This window comes from Camelina sativa, chromosome 6 (genome assembly GCF_000633955.1).
Source record: "Camelina sativa cultivar DH55 chromosome 6, Cs, whole genome shotgun sequence".
In the NCBI taxonomy this organism is placed as follows: Eukaryota; Viridiplantae; Streptophyta; class Magnoliopsida; order Brassicales; family Brassicaceae; genus Camelina; species Camelina sativa.
In genome coordinates this window covers 5298394-5318256 of record NC_025690.1, presented here as the reverse complement: position 1 = coordinate 5318256, position 19863 = coordinate 5298394, and the positions used below count along the sequence as shown (strand labels likewise).

The 19863-nt window shown below is 42.3% G+C and overlaps 1 protein-coding gene across 2 annotated transcripts; it reads right to left on the bottom strand.

Moving 5' to 3' along the window:
* Positions 14087-16462, bottom strand: LOC104790459 (WAT1-related protein At3g28100). 2 transcript variants are annotated; one of them, XM_010516218.2, is made up of 7 exons: positions 16159-16462; positions 15995-16060; positions 15740-15853; positions 15132-15378; positions 14751-14912; positions 14509-14657; positions 14087-14434 (listed from the first exon to the last, which is right to left on the bottom strand). In XM_010516218.2, exons 1-7 carry the CDS (start codon positions 16353-16355, stop codon positions 14293-14295), a joined length of 1077 nt encoding a protein of 358 aa, XP_010514520.1. In that variant the 5' UTR covers positions 16356-16462; the 3' UTR covers positions 14087-14292. The 2 variants fall into 2 exon arrangements, with proteins under 2 accessions (XP_010514520.1, XP_019102208.1); XM_019246663.1 differs by having other exon boundaries at positions 15740-15833; positions 16159-16173.

Sequence of the window (19863 nt, the reverse complement as noted above, 5' to 3'; positions counted from 1 at the left end):
TTATGTCTAAGCGAAGGAAAGCTAAAGGAACTATGACACTTGACGTTCCAAGTGGTCATATGGATAATATCGGATACGCTAATATAAGATAAATATTTGTATTTGTTGAATCAAAAGTTGAATCAAAAGTCGAATAGAAAATGCACAGAGGAATTATTATAGTGAACGGAAACTAGAGTTGTTATGCTATAACCAAGTAGAAACCTGTGATTCGTTGTTGATCGGAAAACTTTAGAAAGAAGTCAAACTGAGCATATGGATAAGGACACTACAAGTTGGATTGGATAATCTATAACATTAAAAATCAAAGAGAAGAACACTCCAAGTTAGGACGAAAACTAAGTGGGGGAGAAACTGAATCGCAAATTCGACGACGAATTTATTTTAAGCGGGGGAGAATTGTAACATCCCCGTTTTGTAATTGGGAATTGGGCCGGTTTGTTTTCTTTTCAAGCCCATTGAGGCCCAACAAGAGCAAGTCACAACGAGAAGGTTTATTTTGTGTAATTGTGTTAACGTGTATACGCTTATATCGCCGCCGTCCTTGTTCAGCATGAGAGGAGAGCCGATGAACCCTAAAAACACACCAGCAACTTGATCGTTGAGTATTGGAAAGCTTAAGTTGTGTTCTTATTGTTGGTGTTGTTATCGGTAAGAAGGAAACGATGGAGAGACGTTGTTGTGGTGATGAGACTCGTGGAGGAGAAGCTTACCGTACGGACCCGTGGTTCTCGCTAGTCACCGTCGAACACCATCATTGGTCAGTTAGCCACCGTGAGTCACCGGATGACCGCCGCTGTCATCGGCGTAGTCGTAGTCAATCGGAGATGTCGTTAAGGGTAAGAAAACCTAATTAATTATGTAGCTTGCACAAGAAGCTTCTGTCCTTGTCTTATGATTGGTTGCTTTGTGTTGTTGTTTATGTTGAGTGATGAGGACCGCCGCAGATGAGTGCTAACGCCGTGTAACCAGTCCGCCGAGATCTAGTGTTGTTGAGAAAGGTAATCGGCTGCACCTCGTCTCGTGTTGTTGTTGTTCTTGTTGTTCGTTCTTTGCTAAACCAAGAGATTCACGTCCACAACCGAAACTTGATTATTAAACGTACGTGCATGAGTTGATTTGTGTTGTTGTGCATGGTTACGTGTGTTGGACCGTGATGTTGGTTAGTTTAATATTGTAGTTGTAATCGGTTAGTGTGGCTGGTTTAGGAAGTGATATTAATATGGGAGCATGCGATCGTGGAATGAATGGTGGTGTTGTGAATAAGTTAGATTGTTGGTTTGATTTAATTATTAAACTAAATCTAGTTAATTATTTGGAAAATAATAGCACAATTAAATCGGGTTTGGGTTATTAGATTAAATCATAGATTGTTATTGGAACATAATCTTTGATTGTTAATCTAAAAACATTGCAGATTAAGATCGTTGTTGGATTGGAATTCTATCGTTGCTGGCTTTTGCTCGAGGATCAACCAATTTGCTAAGGTGAGGACTAGTTAGTGTCTTCTACATATTTAGATGTGTTTGGATAGTTACTTAGTTTAAGGTTAAGTTGAGATACCTATATGTTACAAAGTATATAAGTAACGTATATTTGGATGAGTGTATATCTTATTTATATGTACATAAATATATATTTATTATATTATATAAGAACTAGTATAAATATGAGATTAGAAAATGAATGTGTGTTGATTGATATTGATGTGGTTGCGTGAATGCATATTGTTGTGGTAAAATAAGTGCTTGTGTGTGAGGAGATAGGTGCCAAGGGCACATAGGTGCGGTGAGCCGCAGAGATTCATGCAAGGAGAGATCCTTGTAGTTGTGTGGTGGTCTACGGGCGCGGGATGCGGGTAGATCAGGATTGGCTGACGAGCCAACGCGTTGTTATGCGTGGAAGAAGTACGAGAAGCAAGAGGAATCCGGATACGCAAGTGAAAATGTGCAGGAAGAAGTGCGAAAGCATGAGGAATCCGGTAATGCACAATGTGCAGGAAGAAGTGCGAAAGCATGAGGAATCCGGTAATGCACAACGTGCAGGAAGAAGTGTGAAAGCATGAGGAATCCGGTAATGCACGGGTTAGCGTGTTTGGGTGTGGAGACTTCGGGAGCCCTGAGGCTTTCCCTCACTGAGGAATTATCAATTGCTCATTCCTCTCTCTTTTGCAGGTTGATTAATTTAAGAGTTCGGTTGCATTGTTAGCTGGTGATTTTGCATTTAAAGAGCGTTTTGGGCCGGCCAGGGAGTCAACCCGTTGACCAGTTCCGGGTATCGAGTTCGGGTATTACAAAACACTCTTAAGTTCTCAATGTTCTCTCTTACAATTGCCACAACTCAACAATTGTATCTATAGAGTTAGCACACCTTTGCTAATCCTATTCACATTAGAACTTATAATTAGATAACTCTTAGTTCTTATGAAGTCTATCTCTTATCTTAATCCTAACTTGATAAGGATCTCCAAGACTTGAAGGTATGTTGAAGCTTATCCAACATTTACCCCTTAAGCTTCAACTTGGTCTTGGACATGTCTTCAACTCCTATCAAGCATCTCATCTCACAAAACTTGATCTTTTCCAATGCCTTAGTCAAGATGTCCGCTTCTTGATCCTCTCCTGGTACATGATTTACATCGACAAGCTCTCTCTCAACACACTCTCGTATAAAGTGGTATCGCTTGTGGATGTGTTTGGTTCTTCCATGAAATACAGGGTTCTTAGAGAGTTGTATTGCAGACTCGTTGTCGATCCAGATGATGATCTGCTCCGTCTCCTTCCCGGTGATCTCACTCAAAATGTCTTGAAGCCAAATGACTTGTTTAGCTGCTTTCGTTGCAGCCATGTACTCTGCTTCACATGACGAAAGAGAAACTGTCCCCTGTTTTTGCGAACACCAACTGATTGGTGTCGAACCAAAACAGAACATGTGACCCGTTGTGCTTCTCCCATCGTCTGGATCAATGTTGTGACTGCTAATGTTGTGACTGCTAATGTTGTGACTGCTATCACTGAAACCATGAATCTTCTTTGATCCTCCTCGACCATATTTCAAACCATAAGACACGGTTCCACTAAGATAGCGAAGTATCTACTTCATTATAACACTATGTGAGTGTCGAGGAATCTGCATATACCGACTAGTGACACCAACCGAGAAAGCTAAGTCTGGTCGAGTGTGTAGTAAGTATCTTAAGTAAGTAACTAAGAGGATCTATTTCTTCTTCATTTTTAGCCTTTGACACCGTAAGTCCAAACTCCATAGGAATCTTTGTTGAATTACATTTTTCTAAGTCTGCTTCTCTTAAAATCCTTCTTGCATAAGCTTCCTGCTTGATTTCCATTCCATCCTCTCCTTGATGAACTTCGATGCCAAGATAGTAAGTGAGCTTTCCAAGGTCCGACATCTCAAACTTTGACGACATCCCCATCTTGAAATCCTTTATGACTTTAAGAGTATTTCCTGTAATGAAAAGATCATCAACATAAACTGCAACAATTAGAAGTGACTCTCCATCTTGTTTTCGATAAACAGAGGTCTCCTTTGAACACTTCTTGAACTACATTGCTTTCAAAATCTGATCCAACTTCGTGTACCATGCTCTTGGAGCTTGTTTCAAACCATACAACGTTTTTGTAAGTTTGTAAACCTTTTATTCCTTCCCTTTTATTTCAAATCCCTCAGGTTGCTCCACATAAACATCTTCCTTTAGTTCTCCNGGACCGTGATGTTGGTTAGTTTAATATTGTAGTTGTAATCGGTTAGTGTGGCTGGTTTAGGAAGTGATATTAATATGGGAGCATGCGATCGTGGAATGAATGGTGGTGTTGTGAATAAGTTAGATTGTTGGTTTGATTTAATTATTAAACTAAATCTAGTTAATTATTTGGAAAATAATAGCACAATTAAATCGGGTTTGGGTTATTAGATTAAATCATAGATTGTTATTGGAACATAATCTTTGATTGTTAATCTAAAAACATTGCAGATTAAGATCGTTGTTGGATTGGAATTCTATCGTTGCTGGCTTTTGCTCGAGGATCAACCAATTTGCTAAGGTGAGGACTAGTTAGTGTCTTCTACATATTTAGATGTGTTTGGATAGTTACTTAGTTTAAGGTTAAGTTGAGATACCTATATGTTACAAAGTATATAAGTAACGTATATTTGGATGAGTGTATATCTTATTTATATGTACATAAATATATATTTATTATATTATATAAGAACTAGTATAAATATGAGATTAGAAAATGAATGTGTGTTGATTGATATTGATGTGGTTGCGTGAATGCATATTGTTGTGGTAAAATAAGTGCTTGTGTGTGAGGAGATAGGTGCCAAGGACACATAGGTGCGGTGAGCCGCAGAGATTCATGCAAGGAGAGATCCTTGTAGTTGTGTGGTGGTCTACGGGCGCGGGATGCGGGTAGATCAGGATTGGCTGACGAGCCAACGCGTTGTTATGCGTGGAAGAAGTACGAGAAGCAAGAGGAATCCGGATACGCAAGTGAAAATGTGCAGGAAGAAGTGCGAAAGCATGAGGAATCCGGTAATGCACAATGTGCAGGAAGAAGTGCGAAAGCATGAGGAATCCGGTAATGCACAACGTGCAGGAAGAAGTGTGAAAGCATGAGGAATCCGGTAATGCACGGGTTAGCGTGTTTGAGTGTGGAGACTTCGGGAGCCCTGAGGCTTTCCCTCACTGAGGAATTATCAATTGCTCATTCCTCTCTCTTTTGCAGGTTGATTAATTTAAGAGTTCGGTTGCATTGTTAGCTGGTGATTTTGCATTTAAAGAGCGTTTTGGGCCGGCCAGGGAGTCAACCCGTTGACCAGTTCCGGGTATCGAGTTCGGGTATTACAAAACACTCTTAAGTTCTCAATGTTCTCTCTTACAATTGCCACAACTCAACAATTGTATCTATAGAGTTAGCACACCTTTGCTAATCCTATTCACATTAGAACTTATAATTAGATAACTCTTAGTTCTTATGAAGTCTATCTCTTATCTTAATCCTAACTTGATAAGGATCTCCAAGACTTGAAGGTATGTTGAAGCTTATCCAACATTTACCCCTTAAGCTTCAACTTGGTCTTGGACATGTCTTCAACTCCTATCAAGCATCTCATCTCACAAAACTTGATCTTTTCCAATGCCTTAGTCAAGATGTCCGCTTCTTGATCCTCTCCTGGTACATGATTTACATCGACAAGCTCTCTCTCAACACACTCTCGTATAAAGTGGTATCGCTTGTGGATGTGTTTGGTTCTTCCATGAAATACAGGGTTCTTAGAGAGTTGTATTGCAGACTCGTTGTCGATCCAGATGATGATCTGCTCCGTCTCCTTCCCGGTGATCTCACTCAAAATGTCTTGAAGCCAAATGACTTGTTTAGCTGCTTTCGTTGCAGCCATGTACTCTGCTTCACATGACGAAAGAGAAACTGTCCCCTGTTTTTGCGAACACCAACTGATTGGTGTCGAACCAAAACAGAACATGTGACCCGTTGTGCTTCTCCCATCGTCTGGATCAATGTTGTGACTGCTAATGTTGTGACTGCCAATGTTGTGACTGCTATCACTGAAACCATGAATCTTCTTTGATCCTCCTCGACCATATTTCAAACCATAAGACACGGTTCCACTAAGATAGCGAAGTATCTACTTCATTATAACACTATGTGAGTGTCGAGGAATCTGCATATACCGACTAGTGACACCAACCGAGAAAGCTAAGTCTGGTCGAGTGTGTAGTAAGTATCTTAAGTAAGTAACTAAGAGGATCTATTTCTTCTTCATTTTTAGCCTTTGACACCGTAAGTCCAAACTCCATAGGAATCTTTGTTGAATTACATTTTTCTAAGTCTGCTTCTCTTAAAATCCTTCTTGCATAAGCTTCCTGCTTGATTTCCATTCCATCCTCTCCTTGATGAACTTCGATGCCAAGATAGTAAGTGAGCTTTCCAAGGTCCGACATCTCAAACTTTGACGACATCCCCATCTTGAAATCCTTTATGACTTTAAGAGTATTTCCTGTAATGAAAAGATCATCAACATAAACTGCAACAATTAGAAGTGACTCTCCATCTTGTTTTCGATAAACAGAGGTCTCCTTTGAACACTTCTTGAACTACATTGCTTTCAAAATCTGATCCAACTTCGTGTACCATGCTCTTGGAGCTTGTTTCAAACCATACAACGTTTTTGTAAGTTTGTAAACCTTTTATTCCTTCCCTTTTATTTCAAATCCCTCAGGTTGCTCCACATAAACATCTTCCTTTAGTTCTCCATGCAAAAAGGCTGTCTTCACATCTAAATGATGAATTTCCCAACCATGTGATGCAGCTAGAGCAATTAGCAACCTAATGGTTTCAAGTCGCGCAACCGGTGGAAAAACCTCATCAAAATCTATGCCTATCTCTTGTGCATACCCTTTTGCCACAAGTCTCGCTTTGTATTTATTGATAAAACCATTTGCGTTCTTCTTGATTTTGAATATCCACTTGAGACCAATCACTTTTGTCTCCATTGGTTTGTCAACTAGAACCCAGGTGTTGTTCTTGCGAATAGATCTTTCCTCCATGCAAGCTTGTATCTATTCTCTTACACCTTCTATTTCTCTGAAATTTCTTGGTTCTTCATTAATCAAAAGTAGCAGCTTTTCACATTCTTACGCAGCTTGAAGAACGTAATCGTTTAGATACCTCGGTTTGACACTTTGACGAGTTGAATGTCGAAGAACTGCTTGAACTTCTTGACATGCATTATTCACTCCTTCTTCGTCGTCTTGAGCACCGTGATTACCCGTGTTGTCTTCAATCTCCTGTTCTTCATCATCGTAACCGTCATGATCATCATTCTCTTCTTCTTGATTGTTTACTACTACGGGTCCATCACCAGTATCTATAACCTCTTCCCACCTCATGTGAAACATCCCTGGACTCCCACTTGATGCACTTCGTCAAACACTACATCACGACTCACTACAACTCTTCTTGAAGTCAGATTATACAACTTTATGCTTTGGACCCTGGCTCAATTCCAAGATGCACTAGAGGTTGTAACCTATCATCCAATTTCTTTAAGTTTGTAGCTTCAATCTTTGAGTAAGCTCGACAACCAAACACCCTTAGATGGTATAGGTTTGGTTTCTTTCCTCGTAAGCTCTCGTAGGGAGTTTTGTTCTCAAGTGCTCTTGTTGGTACCCTGTTAATTATGTATGTGGAGTGTCTAACTGCTTCCCCCCACAAATAATTAGGTACCTTCATTTCCTTGAGAGTGCTCCTCGTCATCTCCATTAGTGTTTGATTCCTTCGTTCTACAACACCTTTATGTTGTGGCGTGTGTGGTGCCTTTTTATGTGAGCAAATCCCTCGACAACACCGAAACCCGTTACCCGACAGTAGAGAAGTTCGCCCTGGCAGTCGTCACTTCGGAACGAAAGCTCCAACCGTACTTCCAGTCACAAACCATCACTGTCCTATCCAATCAACCTTTGCGATCTATTTTGCACAGTCCGAATCAATCTGGACGATTAACGAAATGGGCAATCGAACTCAGCGAGTATGACATCAAATTCCGTACCCGCCCAGCTGCCAAATCCTAAGTGTTAGCTGACTTTTTAATTGAACTACCCTTGGACGGTGCCGAGCCAACCCCGTCTGACCCGACAGATGGACAGTGGATCGTGCATGTCGACGGTGCGTCCTCTCATCTAGGTTCCGGTGTGGGCATTCCGTTAACATCTCCGACCGGGGAAATTTTGGAGTAGTCCTTCTGGCTTCGGTTCCAAGCAACCAATAATGTCACCGAGTACGAAGCACTCATCGCCGGACTCAAACTCGTCCGCGGGATGCAAATCAAACGAATGAGGGCTTTTTGTGACTCTCAACTCGTCGCCAATCAATTCAGTGGGGAATACGATACCAAAACCGAACCAATGGCCGCCTACCTCAACGTCGTCAGACTTCTGTCCAAATATTTCGACGAGTTCGAACTCATTAAGATACCAAGAGGGGAAAATGCTCCGGCCGACGCCCTAGCAGCACTCGCATCGACATCAGATCCTGACCTTCGACGAATCATACCAGTTGAAAGCATTGATACATCGAGTATTAAGGAAACTCAGCCGGTGACCTGCCACGCACTTCATCAGCCAAACGAGATCAGAACCACATGGAAGGCTGCAACGTCAAGATGAGACTTCGAACCTCCCTCTGACAAGGACAAGACGGATTGGCGAGTTGAGATCCACGCTTATCTGGCAGACGACGATGTGCCAACAGACAAATGGGAAAAACGACGGTTGAAGACAAAGGCCGCCTACTACACCCTGAAGAAGGAACATCTACTCCGGTGGACCGCATTAGGAGCCTTACTCATTTGCCTACACGGCGAAGATACCGAACGAGTCATGATGGAGACACACAAAGGAGCTGGAGGGAACCATTTAGGAGGCTGGGCCTCAGCACTGCGAATCAAGAAGCATGGTCACTACTGGCCAACAATGATATCCGACTACGAGAAGTTCATCGCCAAATGCAAGAAATGCCAGTGTCACGCTCCAATCATTCACAAACCAACCGAACTGCTATGAGCCGGCATAGCCCCGTACCGCTTCATGCAATGGGACTTGGATATCATTGGTCCGCTACCCGCGTCAAGACAGAAGCGCTACATCCTTGTCCTCACTGACTATTTCACCAAATGGGTCGAAGCCGAGTCCTATGCTATGATCAAGGCTAAGGATGTGCAGATGTTCGTCTGGAAATTTATTATCTGCCGACATGGATTGCCATAAGAAATAGTTACCAACAACGGCTCGCAGTTCATCTCCCTCCAGTTCGAAGACTTCTGCGCCAGATGGAGAATCAAGTTAAGGAAATCAACACCGTGATACCCCTAGGGGAACGAGCAAGCAGAAGCAACAAATAAAATAATACTCGACGGCCAAAAAAAAAGAATGGACGCCAAAAAGGGCGCGTGGGCCGACGAGCTCGACGGAGTTCTCTGGTCTTACCGAACAACCCCGCGCCAAGCCACAAACCAAACCCCATTTTCCTTGGCTTACGGGATGGAGGCAATGGCCCCCGCCGAGGTCGACAGCACGAGTCTTCGACGAACAATACTTGTCGCTAACACAAATCTCAACAATCACATGATCATGGATTGCCTAGACGAATTGGAAAAAGAACGTGACAAAGCACTCTTGCGAATTCAGAACTATCAACTCGCTGCAGCCAAGTACTACAATAAGAAAGTACATAACCGGCATTTTGACGAAGGAGATCTCATGCTCCATCAGCCAAGCCAAACGCTGGAAATATGGGAGCCAATTGGGAAGGACTGTACCAAGTATCCAAAGTCGTACATCCCGGCGTATACGAGCTGTTAACCATGTGTGGCGAGCCAGATCCTCGGTCTTGGAACTCGATGCATCTAAAGCGTTTCTATTACTAACTGGAAGAAGATGGGGGAGGCTCAGCCACCCATAGCCTGCTGCCCAATCCGTTTACTTTTATTTTCAGTCAAACTATGTAATGTGAACTACGAGCGGCTTGATCCCTCCTGATCGGAGGGTACGTAGGCAGTCTCGTTCACGAGACACAGCTGCCGATAATACAAACTTTCTTTCTCAAGATCTTTTGTTATTTACCTCGCATCCGTAGGAACGGTAAAAAAAACAAAAAAAGCCGACCACTGCGTGTCGCATCTATATAATTCAAGCCGAGTCGCTACTCGCAAATTCATGGGTAAGCCGACCATCGCGTGTCACACCTATATAATAAAAACCGAGTTTGCTACTCGTAATAAGAAAGTAAGCCGACTTCTGTATGTCGCACTCGAACGAGAAAAAATCAAGTCGCCACTCGTAACCTAGGGAAAGCCAACCAATCGCGTGTCGCGTGCCGAGGAGTTTCAAAAAAAAAAGGAGGGGGAAGTGAAGGACTTCTCGCCAGTACCGTCTCGGCATTTTCTTTTACTTTAACCCTGGCATTGGTTGGCTCGTCAAAATCAGGACGAGCAGATCTATTCTCGCCAAAGTTGGCATCCTTCCTTCAAGAACACTAACGTCGCCAGTAGAATTTCGGACTCGAAAATGGAGTTCGAACTTACGACGTATTGCGACCTGCAGCGAGATATTCACGACGTATTGCGACCTGCAGCGAGATATTCACCTTGCTGTTACAAGTGTCACAACGACCTCGGTCGACCCCGAGGAGAAGCTCGTGCGATTAAAGAGGAAAAGTAGAATAGTGTGAAGAAATTTTTGAAGCAAAACAACGATACGAGTTAAGCAAAAATAAGGAATCCAATGTGAAAGGAGATCGTCAAATAAACGTAAATGAGTTCCAACAAAAAAATACAATGCCTTAACAGCCCATCATCCACTACATCACGGGGATAAGTTCAAAATTAAAAAAAAAATATCAATCACTCATCAAGGGGCGACAAGACCATCCACGGGAGAATTAACGCCGACCTCCGGGGCATTGGGTTCAGCTGATGGAGCGACGGTCGAGTCGTTCGGCGTGATAGGAGTATGGTCAGCCGCCGAGTTGCCTGTTGTAGCAGGAACAATACTGTCTTCCTCGACTTTCTCACTGGACGCATGCTCCGATCTATTACCTTCACCTCCTTCAGACTCTGAATCCGAATCGTCTGCGACACCTGGGGAAGGAACCCACTTAAGAGGATCAAGAAAAGGCTCTGCAAAAACGGAGGAAATGTCGAAATCCCCGGGATTGAGATTCGGGATGTCAATCTTGAGGATTTCCTCCTTTAGCCCAGATGCCACAGCGGCAACCCTCTCATGTACTTCATCAGCCAGAAGGGAGATCTGGCCATCGGCAACCAAAGCCTCTAGCATGTGCATGTTCCCCAAGGCCTGGTTATACTCGAGTAACTTCGGGCGAGATGCTTCAACAGCCTCCGCTTGCGCTTTGTGACAAACCAAGATCTTCTGGGCACGGTCGGCAACCCTGCGATAGGCAGTCATCTTTTGATACCGACTGAACCCACGAAGACAAGCCTTAAGCCTCATCATCTCGGAGTCCAGAGTGATCTGAAGATGGGCGCAAGACGCCTCTGCCACGTTGAGTTTCGACAGAAGAGCAGCCTGTTCAGAGTTCGCCACCTCTCGCTGACGGTCCAGCTCGGAAATCCTCCCGCTCAGTGTCTTGTTCGAGCGAACTTCCTCTTCGGGCTGACCCTCAAGCTTCTTGACTTGCTCGACTGAGGGACCTGAAGGAGCAGCGGACTCCAGGTCGTACACACACCTTTCATAGCCAGAAGCGAGACGATTGATGCGACCTATGAGCTGCGATGACCACAAGTCAGAAATGGGAACTTAATAGAGAAAACAAGAAATAGGGAAACAATTGTCGAATTGCGAACCTCGAAGGCGGTATTCGCCAGATCGATGATCTTATCGCCATCCTTCATCCTCTCGATTGGCATAAGACGACCAGACCCAAAATGGATCTTGCGAAACAGCTCAGTGCATGCCTCATAGTCATTCGGAAAAGCTCGGGTAGCCAAAGTATGAAAAAATCCCACCAATATTCCACGGTCCTCTGCCGCTTTGACGGGTCCGATCGATCCAGAGATTGATCTGCCCTTTTCTGCGAAGGATTCAAGGAATGCTTCTTCTGACGGCTAGAGTCACTAGTAGGATTTTTCCCTTGGGAGTCAGTTCCAATGGGGAGAGCCAGGAGGTTTGGTGGGTTAGGAGACGATCGCGATACCTGCCTTTTGCCAGCGCGAATCTCAGCCGAACGAGAATTGCGAGAAGCCGGAGGGGATATCCGTGACGAGTCAGCCCCGGAAGGGCGAGTCTCGGATTGGACCTCGGGGCGAGAAGATGGAGAAAGCGCAGGGGGACCAGACGCTTGACAATAGCGAGCCGACACGTTGGGAACATCCAAATTAAGTCTCCCCATCATACTAGCTGCATAAAGGATTCAATTTCTTCAAAAAAAAAAAAAACTCCGACCTTCTAACAAGTCGTCAATGAATGCCTTAGACAAACCAAAGTAAAATTCGACTATTACCTGTCGGTCGAGGAACCTTCTGCTTTCTTGGACGACCTCCTTTCCTCTGTCCAGAGCCTGGCCAAATATACGGACCTACTGCCCGTATTGCGTCAATATCAGCTCAAAACGTAGGAGGATAAGGAAGAAGACACCGCGGCATGACAACTGCAAAGAAGCGAACGGAGTATATGAAAGACGTGAACAAATTACAAAGAAAGATGAACTACCAGGTGAAAGGTTTCACCCATAAAATAAAGGGATCGCAGGATCCTCGACGACCCCTGGAACCACTGTTAAGAAAAAATATGACCCTTCCCAATTGTGGGTCTTCCCTTTTGCCCCTTCGACGAGCAGAGGGGGTCGCTAACTGACATAGGAAACTCCGGGTTTCTTATTTCTGTCAGACGCTGTTAGGCGGGTAAGCTCTTCAAAATGATCAACCGAAAGTTGAATCCCTGCTCTCTTCGCCAAAATCGAGATGCCAACCGCGTTTCAGAATGTAGTCGGAGCGAACTGAGAAATTGTAATCCCGCATTTGGAGAAAAGTTTCTCCGAGAGACAAATGAACCCCTCGGGAACATCCCAAGGACGTTGATCGCGTTCGGAGATAATGATGACAGAATCGACCGGGCATTCGCCGATCTGAACCGCCTCGAGAGCCGATTTGCGTTTAGAGGAAGACCGGGGAACGAAATAAAGGGCATGCTCCCTGGCTCCTGAAGGGTCGGCAACCGACGGGAGAGATCTGTGCCCAATGATGTGATCCGCCCGAACGATCATGTCGTCAAAGTCCTCGTCGATAAGGGAAGGAATCTGGCATGGAAGGGCTGACGAACTCGGAACGGCCACACCGGAGAAGATGCGACGTTGGAGTTCGGCCAAAATTGTGTCGTCAGAACTAGTCGACGACCCCGAAGAAACGAGACTACCCGTCGGAGATCTCGCCACACGACGGTCCGATCTAGTCGAGCCGCTGGAATCAGGCGAGGTGTTATGACGAAGGTGGCTCGCCGCCGAAGAATCAGACGAACTGGACCGGGGGGGAGGCCACATAAAGTCTCAAGAAAATAAATCTATAGACGAGCTAGAAGATGAGGGAAGAAAGTACCTGGGACGACGAGCTGAGGAAACAATCGATGGAGAGAAATGAAGCCAAGATGAAGAAGAGGTGGGTATTTATAGAAGGGAAAAGAGGATTCCCGAAGAAATCATCATTACAACTCGAGGATCGAAGCGATGTTACGACTTTCGGACGTCACGCGCATCAAGATAAACGCGTGACGATGTGACAGTGCTTTTTGGGAAACGGGAAAGCTCACGTGCGACTCTCTAATTTCCCAATACTTGTCCGCATACCCTTCAAGTGCCCATCGCTTGCCCACCTCGGATCCGACTCGTCGTTGAAGACAAAGGCTTGAAGCTTACGCAGCAGCCAGGGGATCACTAGAAGACATAGAGTTCTCCGCATAACCGCGAACTGAAGATGGGGGGAAATACTGTTTGGGGTGGATCTCACCCCTACAGTAGGGCCAACCCAGAAAAGGCCCAAAAGAATTGATAGGTCAAGAAGGGCTATTTTGGTCTTTTCAGATGACGAACCGACATAGTAATCTATAAATAGTGATTGTACGGCGTACAGCGAAAGGACACACGAAAAACGGAGGGGAAATTTGTATGAGAGAACAGGTTCTCGAAGTATCGATCTTACGAGCTCACAGTTTGTCAATTGTTTCCTTTACGTCATTTTATATCTTGTCGTTATCAATTGTAGCCTGACTTTTTCATATATAAAAGAGAACTTCGAACCTCTACACCGAACTAAAATAGTCTAATTGGACCGATTTGGACATCAACGGCCATGTTGTCGAACACGCAATATTGTTCTGATGTAATTATATGAATCTGTTTGAATAGTATATACTACTAAAATTTATCAATAAATCTCTTCTAATGTACAAATCTTTTGAATACTACTTTAAATTGACCAACACATGCAGTTCGTACATATATACAAGAAAAAAAAATGTGCCTATGCAAGAAAAAAATGTTCGCTTACGCCTACGGCATCAAATTCTATATAAAAATTTAGGAGGTCATATTTAGAGTCTTCACATAGTAAGTTTTCAGATTTATATACAAAGCAATATGTAATGTAATACAGTAATAGTATGCATGTATAAATATGCACAACTTACCCAAAAGTGTAACTAAGAGTACGTAAATTCCTCTTTGGTTCTAATTTATTTTTAATTTAAATTGGGTCATTGTAGCTGTTCACTAGAAGAGGGGTTTTCTCTTTTTCCGAAAGTAACAACAACTGATCCTTCTCTTCGTTTGCTTTTCCCCACATCACAGCGTAAACCCCCAACGTTATCAAAATTCCTCCGATCAAACTGTAAAATGAAGCAAAAATCGAAAAAATGGTTCTGTTTGTAAATTTGTGTATAAAGGCTATTGATTCACATACCATCCGAGATAGAGAGAATCGTTGAGAAAAACTGCGCTCATAACCACTGCTATTAAGATCGACAATGGCTTAAATATCGCCAAATACAAAGGTCCTTTGTGGCGTACTGTCCACGAATGAATCACATAGTATACTGAAGTTGTTATAGCCTGAAATAATTTATAAAAGACTATATTAAGATTACAAGGAAAGAATTTTGTTATATATATATATATTTAAAAATAGATAACCTAGTAACCTACCATAGTTACAATTGTTATCAAAGTAATATTGAAATGAATGATCCAAACGCTTGGATTGTTCTTTTCGACTACTAGTCCAATCGTCGTGGTCACGATTGAAACACATACAGTGTAGAGGAAGGAGACTGTGAATGCTGCTGGATATTGACTCATTATTTCTGCCTGTCCAAAAAAATTTATATAGAATAGAATATTGGAACAAAATTGCAACTATATCTAGTTCGAGCTTTTATCGAAATAGAACAATCTAAGAGAATTTGATTTAATAATTTATTAAAGTTTCCAACCATGTGAACCAAGGTTGATATGTACTTGTAAGTTGTTATCCACTTAAACATCAGGTTTTGAGATTATTATATAAGAGTCAAGAGAAAGTGGTACCTGGAGAATGAAAGAGACTGAAACGAAGATGTCTCTTATAGTTAGAAGAGCACCACCGATGAGCCAATCAGATTTTGAAGATGACAACGATGGATAAAACTGACGGAAGTTTACATACGGCAGAGAAGATGCGACAAAGACACGTGGACCATGGTAAAGAACCACCACAAGTGCGCCTATTAGTGACAATATAGTCCCCATCACTTTCGCTACACTGCTCCTTTCTTTGAATGATACTTTTTCCATCCTTTTATTTAAATAATTGTGTTACGTTAATCCAAAAGAAAAAGAAAGAATCAAAGGAAGTTGAATATGGTGCTGTTTTTGAAAAAATAACGGAGTTTATTTTAGTGCTATTTTAGAATATTTTTGTTAGTAAAAAATTTTGGTTAGAAAAATATATTATTGAATATGGTGAAGTAAAACCAAATATGATCCAAGTTTTTTTTTTTTTTTTTTGTCATCTGAAAAAAAAAGGCAAAAAAAAATAGTTACTACATATCGACACGTGAACATTTTATAGACTATAGTAAAGAAATGTTACTATAGTCTGTTCTAAAACTAATCTAAAATTTGCAAATATTAAGAAAAAATAAATAAAATCAAACCTGAAGATAATGGCGAGGATAAAGGTAAGAGCAGGAGTGATATTGCTAATGGCGGAGGCTAAGGTTGGGTTGCTGTATTTGATGCCTATGTATCCTGTGATCACATACATAGATCTGTTCTTTTTTTTTTACATGCCAAAAATCATAAATTATATTGCCCCAAAAAAATAAATCTTATATTAGCAACACTTGAAGGAAAATAATTCCATAATTTAAAATTTTGAAACAAAACAGATAGTGTTATTTGAATATTACCCTAGTAATCCAAGAAGTACTATTTTACAAAGTATTGAGAAACTTAGTGGAGGAAGTGATCTTAATCTGTTTTAAAAAAAAAAAACAGAAACAAACAACTTTAATGAAGTCAATAAAAAAAAATTGGGTGTGAAACGGTTTTAAAGAATAAAGTTATTAGAAACCTGTTGGAGAAGATAAAAGAAGGCAGAAGAAGGAGAGAAGCTAGAAGATAAGAATAGCCGAGGAAAGCATAAAGGTTAAGTCCCTTTGAAGTTGCTACTTTGAACAGAGTACTTATTCCGACCACGCCGGTTTCGACTGCCATCATTGCCGTCAAGAACACGGCCTCTCTCTGCCAGAGACTTACTGTTTTTGCCATTATTGGAAATTATAGAAAGTTTGGTGTGGTTTGTGAGTCTTCAATTTATTATCCCTCTTGTTGCTTTCTTGATGTTACAAATAATTATATAACGAAGTGATGTTGGGTTCAATAATTATTATTCGTTTCTTGACTATATTAGTATTTAATCTCCTAGTCTTTATTTTTTTTCAAGTATACTATAGAAAGGTCCTTTTAAAAAGGACTACTATAGACTATATAGGCAGTATGCAAATTCATATCATATATTTGAGCTTAATTATCTCAAAGCTGACAAAGATATAGCAGTCAACCATCAAGAAATCATCAACTATTTCACCGGGGATGAGCTCTATGGCTATTCTATTAAGTAAGGATCAACTTAGTCCTTAGGCTTAAGCTAGAACTGCTCCTTCTATCACATCGGATTCTAGTAAAGAGATGGGCCTTCTCGTCTGATCTCTGCATCAACAGGAATGCGGGAAAAGCTTTTTCTCGCCCCAGAGTCCCTAGCAGCCTTAAGCCCGCTACGCCCCTTTAGTTGAACTGGTTGCTATATAGGTCAATTGAATCTTAGCCAGTTTCTTCTTACTCCTTTTGTTCTCATTCCCGGCCAACCGTGCCATGAAGAGTCGAGCAAGAGTAATCGCAGCTTTATCTCTGCCTTTGCAGCTCCCATTCCTGCCTTATAAAAGCTTCAATCTACAAAAGTAGAACTACTGATGACAGGTCTGGCCTACAACTGACTTGCTTTCAGACTTACTGGCTGAAGAGCAAAGAGATATCTATTTTACAGTAAATTCCTCTTAGAATAGTATCCCGCTCTTTATAGGTTTTGCTACCTTGAGACCAACGAGTGTATTACCTGGAGCGAGTAATAGAGAGGACAGAAGATATAGACTTTTTCTTTCCTTTCTGGCTTGACCATGAGGCCATGACTATTCAAATCTTACAGGAAGCAACCGCTGTACCCCGCCTTCTAGCTCTTAGACTTTTAGAAGGGGGTTCCTCCGGCGCTTTGTTCCGTTAGTTTACTTTTCATTTTCAGTCTTGTAAGTTAGTTATGTCTTTCAAGGGATATCACCATCCCCCGCACCTCTTATTGGTGGAAGCGCGGGGCGTTGCAACCATCATCCTTGGACCCGGAATATAGAGTTCTTCCCTGGTACCTGGAGGATGGAGAAGAGAAGGCATTGTCTTTCCTTGATGGAAAACTCTATGGTATAGCTATCATTAACGGAGGAAATTCTCCTTTCGCACCTTGATCTTTCTAGGGCTATTTTCACTAAGCCGAATCTGTGGACTGAGTGGCTAACTATTCTAGGAGTGGGGCTCTTCTTTGTATCGAGAAAATCTTTTGTTAACAGTTCAAACTCCCTGGCACCATCCCCTGAATAAAGGGCTGGGGGAGGTTTGACACCCTCCCAGATCACTTGAGCACAAAGCTTTAAAAGGAGCAATAGTGGTCCTGCTAACGAGGTACTATGCCCGGTTGGTGGACTTTCCTTACCAAAGTGGCAACACAGAGGTTTGGTCAGAAAGCTGATAAGGGTATGACAACCTTACGGATTAGGCAATACCTAATCTTACTGGTTCTTCGTCAGAGCCGGGCGCCGTCCATCACGTGGCGTTTGTCCACGGGTCAAGGAGAGTAGAACCGGCGGGGTCCTTTTTAGTGTTTTGTGGTACATACCAAAAGGTTTGTCATTTTATACCGATTGATATGGCTTTCAATTTGTTTACCACATTCACCGAGAGGCTCCGCTTGGTCTCTTGGCGCAGTGTTTTTGAAGACACTCGGTCACTCCGGCGTTTCCTCATTCGGATCGCCTTAGTGGCTACTGGGCTCGTTAGTAAAGAATCAGCGATTGTTTGTCACGTCTTAGCAGGCAAAGTACTTAGAATGTACAAGACATCGCGGGACCCTTGTTTGCGTATTATTGTAAGTCTGCCTTTACTTAGTATTTATTTCCGACCCGACTCCATCGCTAAGTCGAATAGAAAGCAAAGACCTTGAAAAGAAAAGATCTTTCACCCGGATTCCAGGAAAATGAGCTGCCATTGTGAACCGCTACCATACCAGACCAGATTTGACAGACAAGCTCCGTTGCAAGAGTATTCCATCTATCCAAAACCCCGCAAACGCTTGGAGTTGGATCCACAACAAAACTCAACCGTGGTCGTCCAGCACGATAAATTTTGAACTTACACCGAATCGCGAATCCCGTGCAATTGAGATTTTCTAGTTGAATTCATTCACAAAACCCCGGGAATTTTAGATGAATCACTCCATAACGAAAAGTGCTAAGGTCCTCTCATTTACTATTTGCGTAAGTTAGTTTTTTCTATAAAAGAGGGAAAAAATGTATGAAAAAGTTGCTAAAACTCGTCTTTTTTCGTTACTTTGACCGGGATGTAAAGATGTATTTTATAACCTTGTCTGATGCTGACCACATGCATTAGGCAACTGTTTAGCTATTACTCACGTTAGCAGAGGGAAAACATTTCTCGAGTTATGTGTACTGATGCTATCTTTATTTTGTGTTCAGTGTACCGGGAAAGATATCCAACGGGCTAGGTTCATGATTGAATATTCTGCTGGCGTCTCTACCTAATGACGAGGTGAGGAGAGGAGAAGTTGAGAAGCAAGTGATTTGAGGAGGACCGAGAATAAGATCAAGTCGAAATATCCAAATTCTTGAAATATAAAATTTCGTATGAAATATAAATAAATATCGTTAAGAGAATATATCTCTATGTCCCCCCCTTTTTCGTTTTTTCTCCCATGCTTTTGTTGGTCAACAACCAACCACAACTTTCTATAGTTCTTCACTACTCCTAGAGGCTTGACGGAGTGAAGCTATCTGGAGGGAATCATTTTGTTGAAATCAATTAATCTAATCATGCGACGAATCTTTTTATTTGATGAAAATAGTCTTAATTCAAGTTCTAGTGGTACATCTTCTAGAACTGCGGGTCAATTCACTAACTTTTCGAGTGGTCAAGCGTCCGGTACTCAGGATGCTTTTGCTGGTATTTTTGAAGATCATCCGGGTCTTAATCCTAACGCTGAGCGTGTAGTAGAGCTGCAATGTGTGATACGCGAGAAGTTTGAGGCATTGACGCAAGATCCTGAAAAGGCCTTGATTATGGCCGAGTCTTCCCACGGAGAAAGCGACAATATCCCTTTTATGGAGTCCATTGTAAATGATTTGACCCAAAACGGAGTATCCGGGGAAGCCTTTCAAGAAGCTCTGAATCTAGTGGGACAGTCGGCGGCCTCCCCACTTGACCAATTTGAGATTGTCCCATTGATTCCTATGAATATCGGAAACTTCTATTTCTCATTCACAAATCCATCTTTGTTCATGCTGCTAACTCTGAGTTTATTCCTACTTTTGATTCATTTTGTTACTAAAAAGGGAGGAGGAAACTTAGTCCCAAATGCTTGGCAATCCTTGGTAGAGCTTCTTTATGATTTCGTGCTGAACCTGGTAAAGGAGCAAATAGGTGGTCTTTCCGGGAATGT

Coding starts and splice junctions, on each gene's coding strand:
- LOC104790459 (XM_010516218.2), bottom strand. CDS start 16,355: ATGGCAAAAACAGTAAGTCTCTGGCAGAGAGAGGCCGTGTTCTTGACG. Junction 16,061..16,158: donor TCTTTTATCTTCTCCAACAG/GTTTCTAATAAC, acceptor TTTTTAAAACAG/ATTAAGATCACTTCCTCCAC. Junction 15,854..15,994: donor GTACTTCTTGGATTACTAGG/GTAATATTCAAA, acceptor AAAAAAGAACAG/ATCTATGTATGTGATCACAG.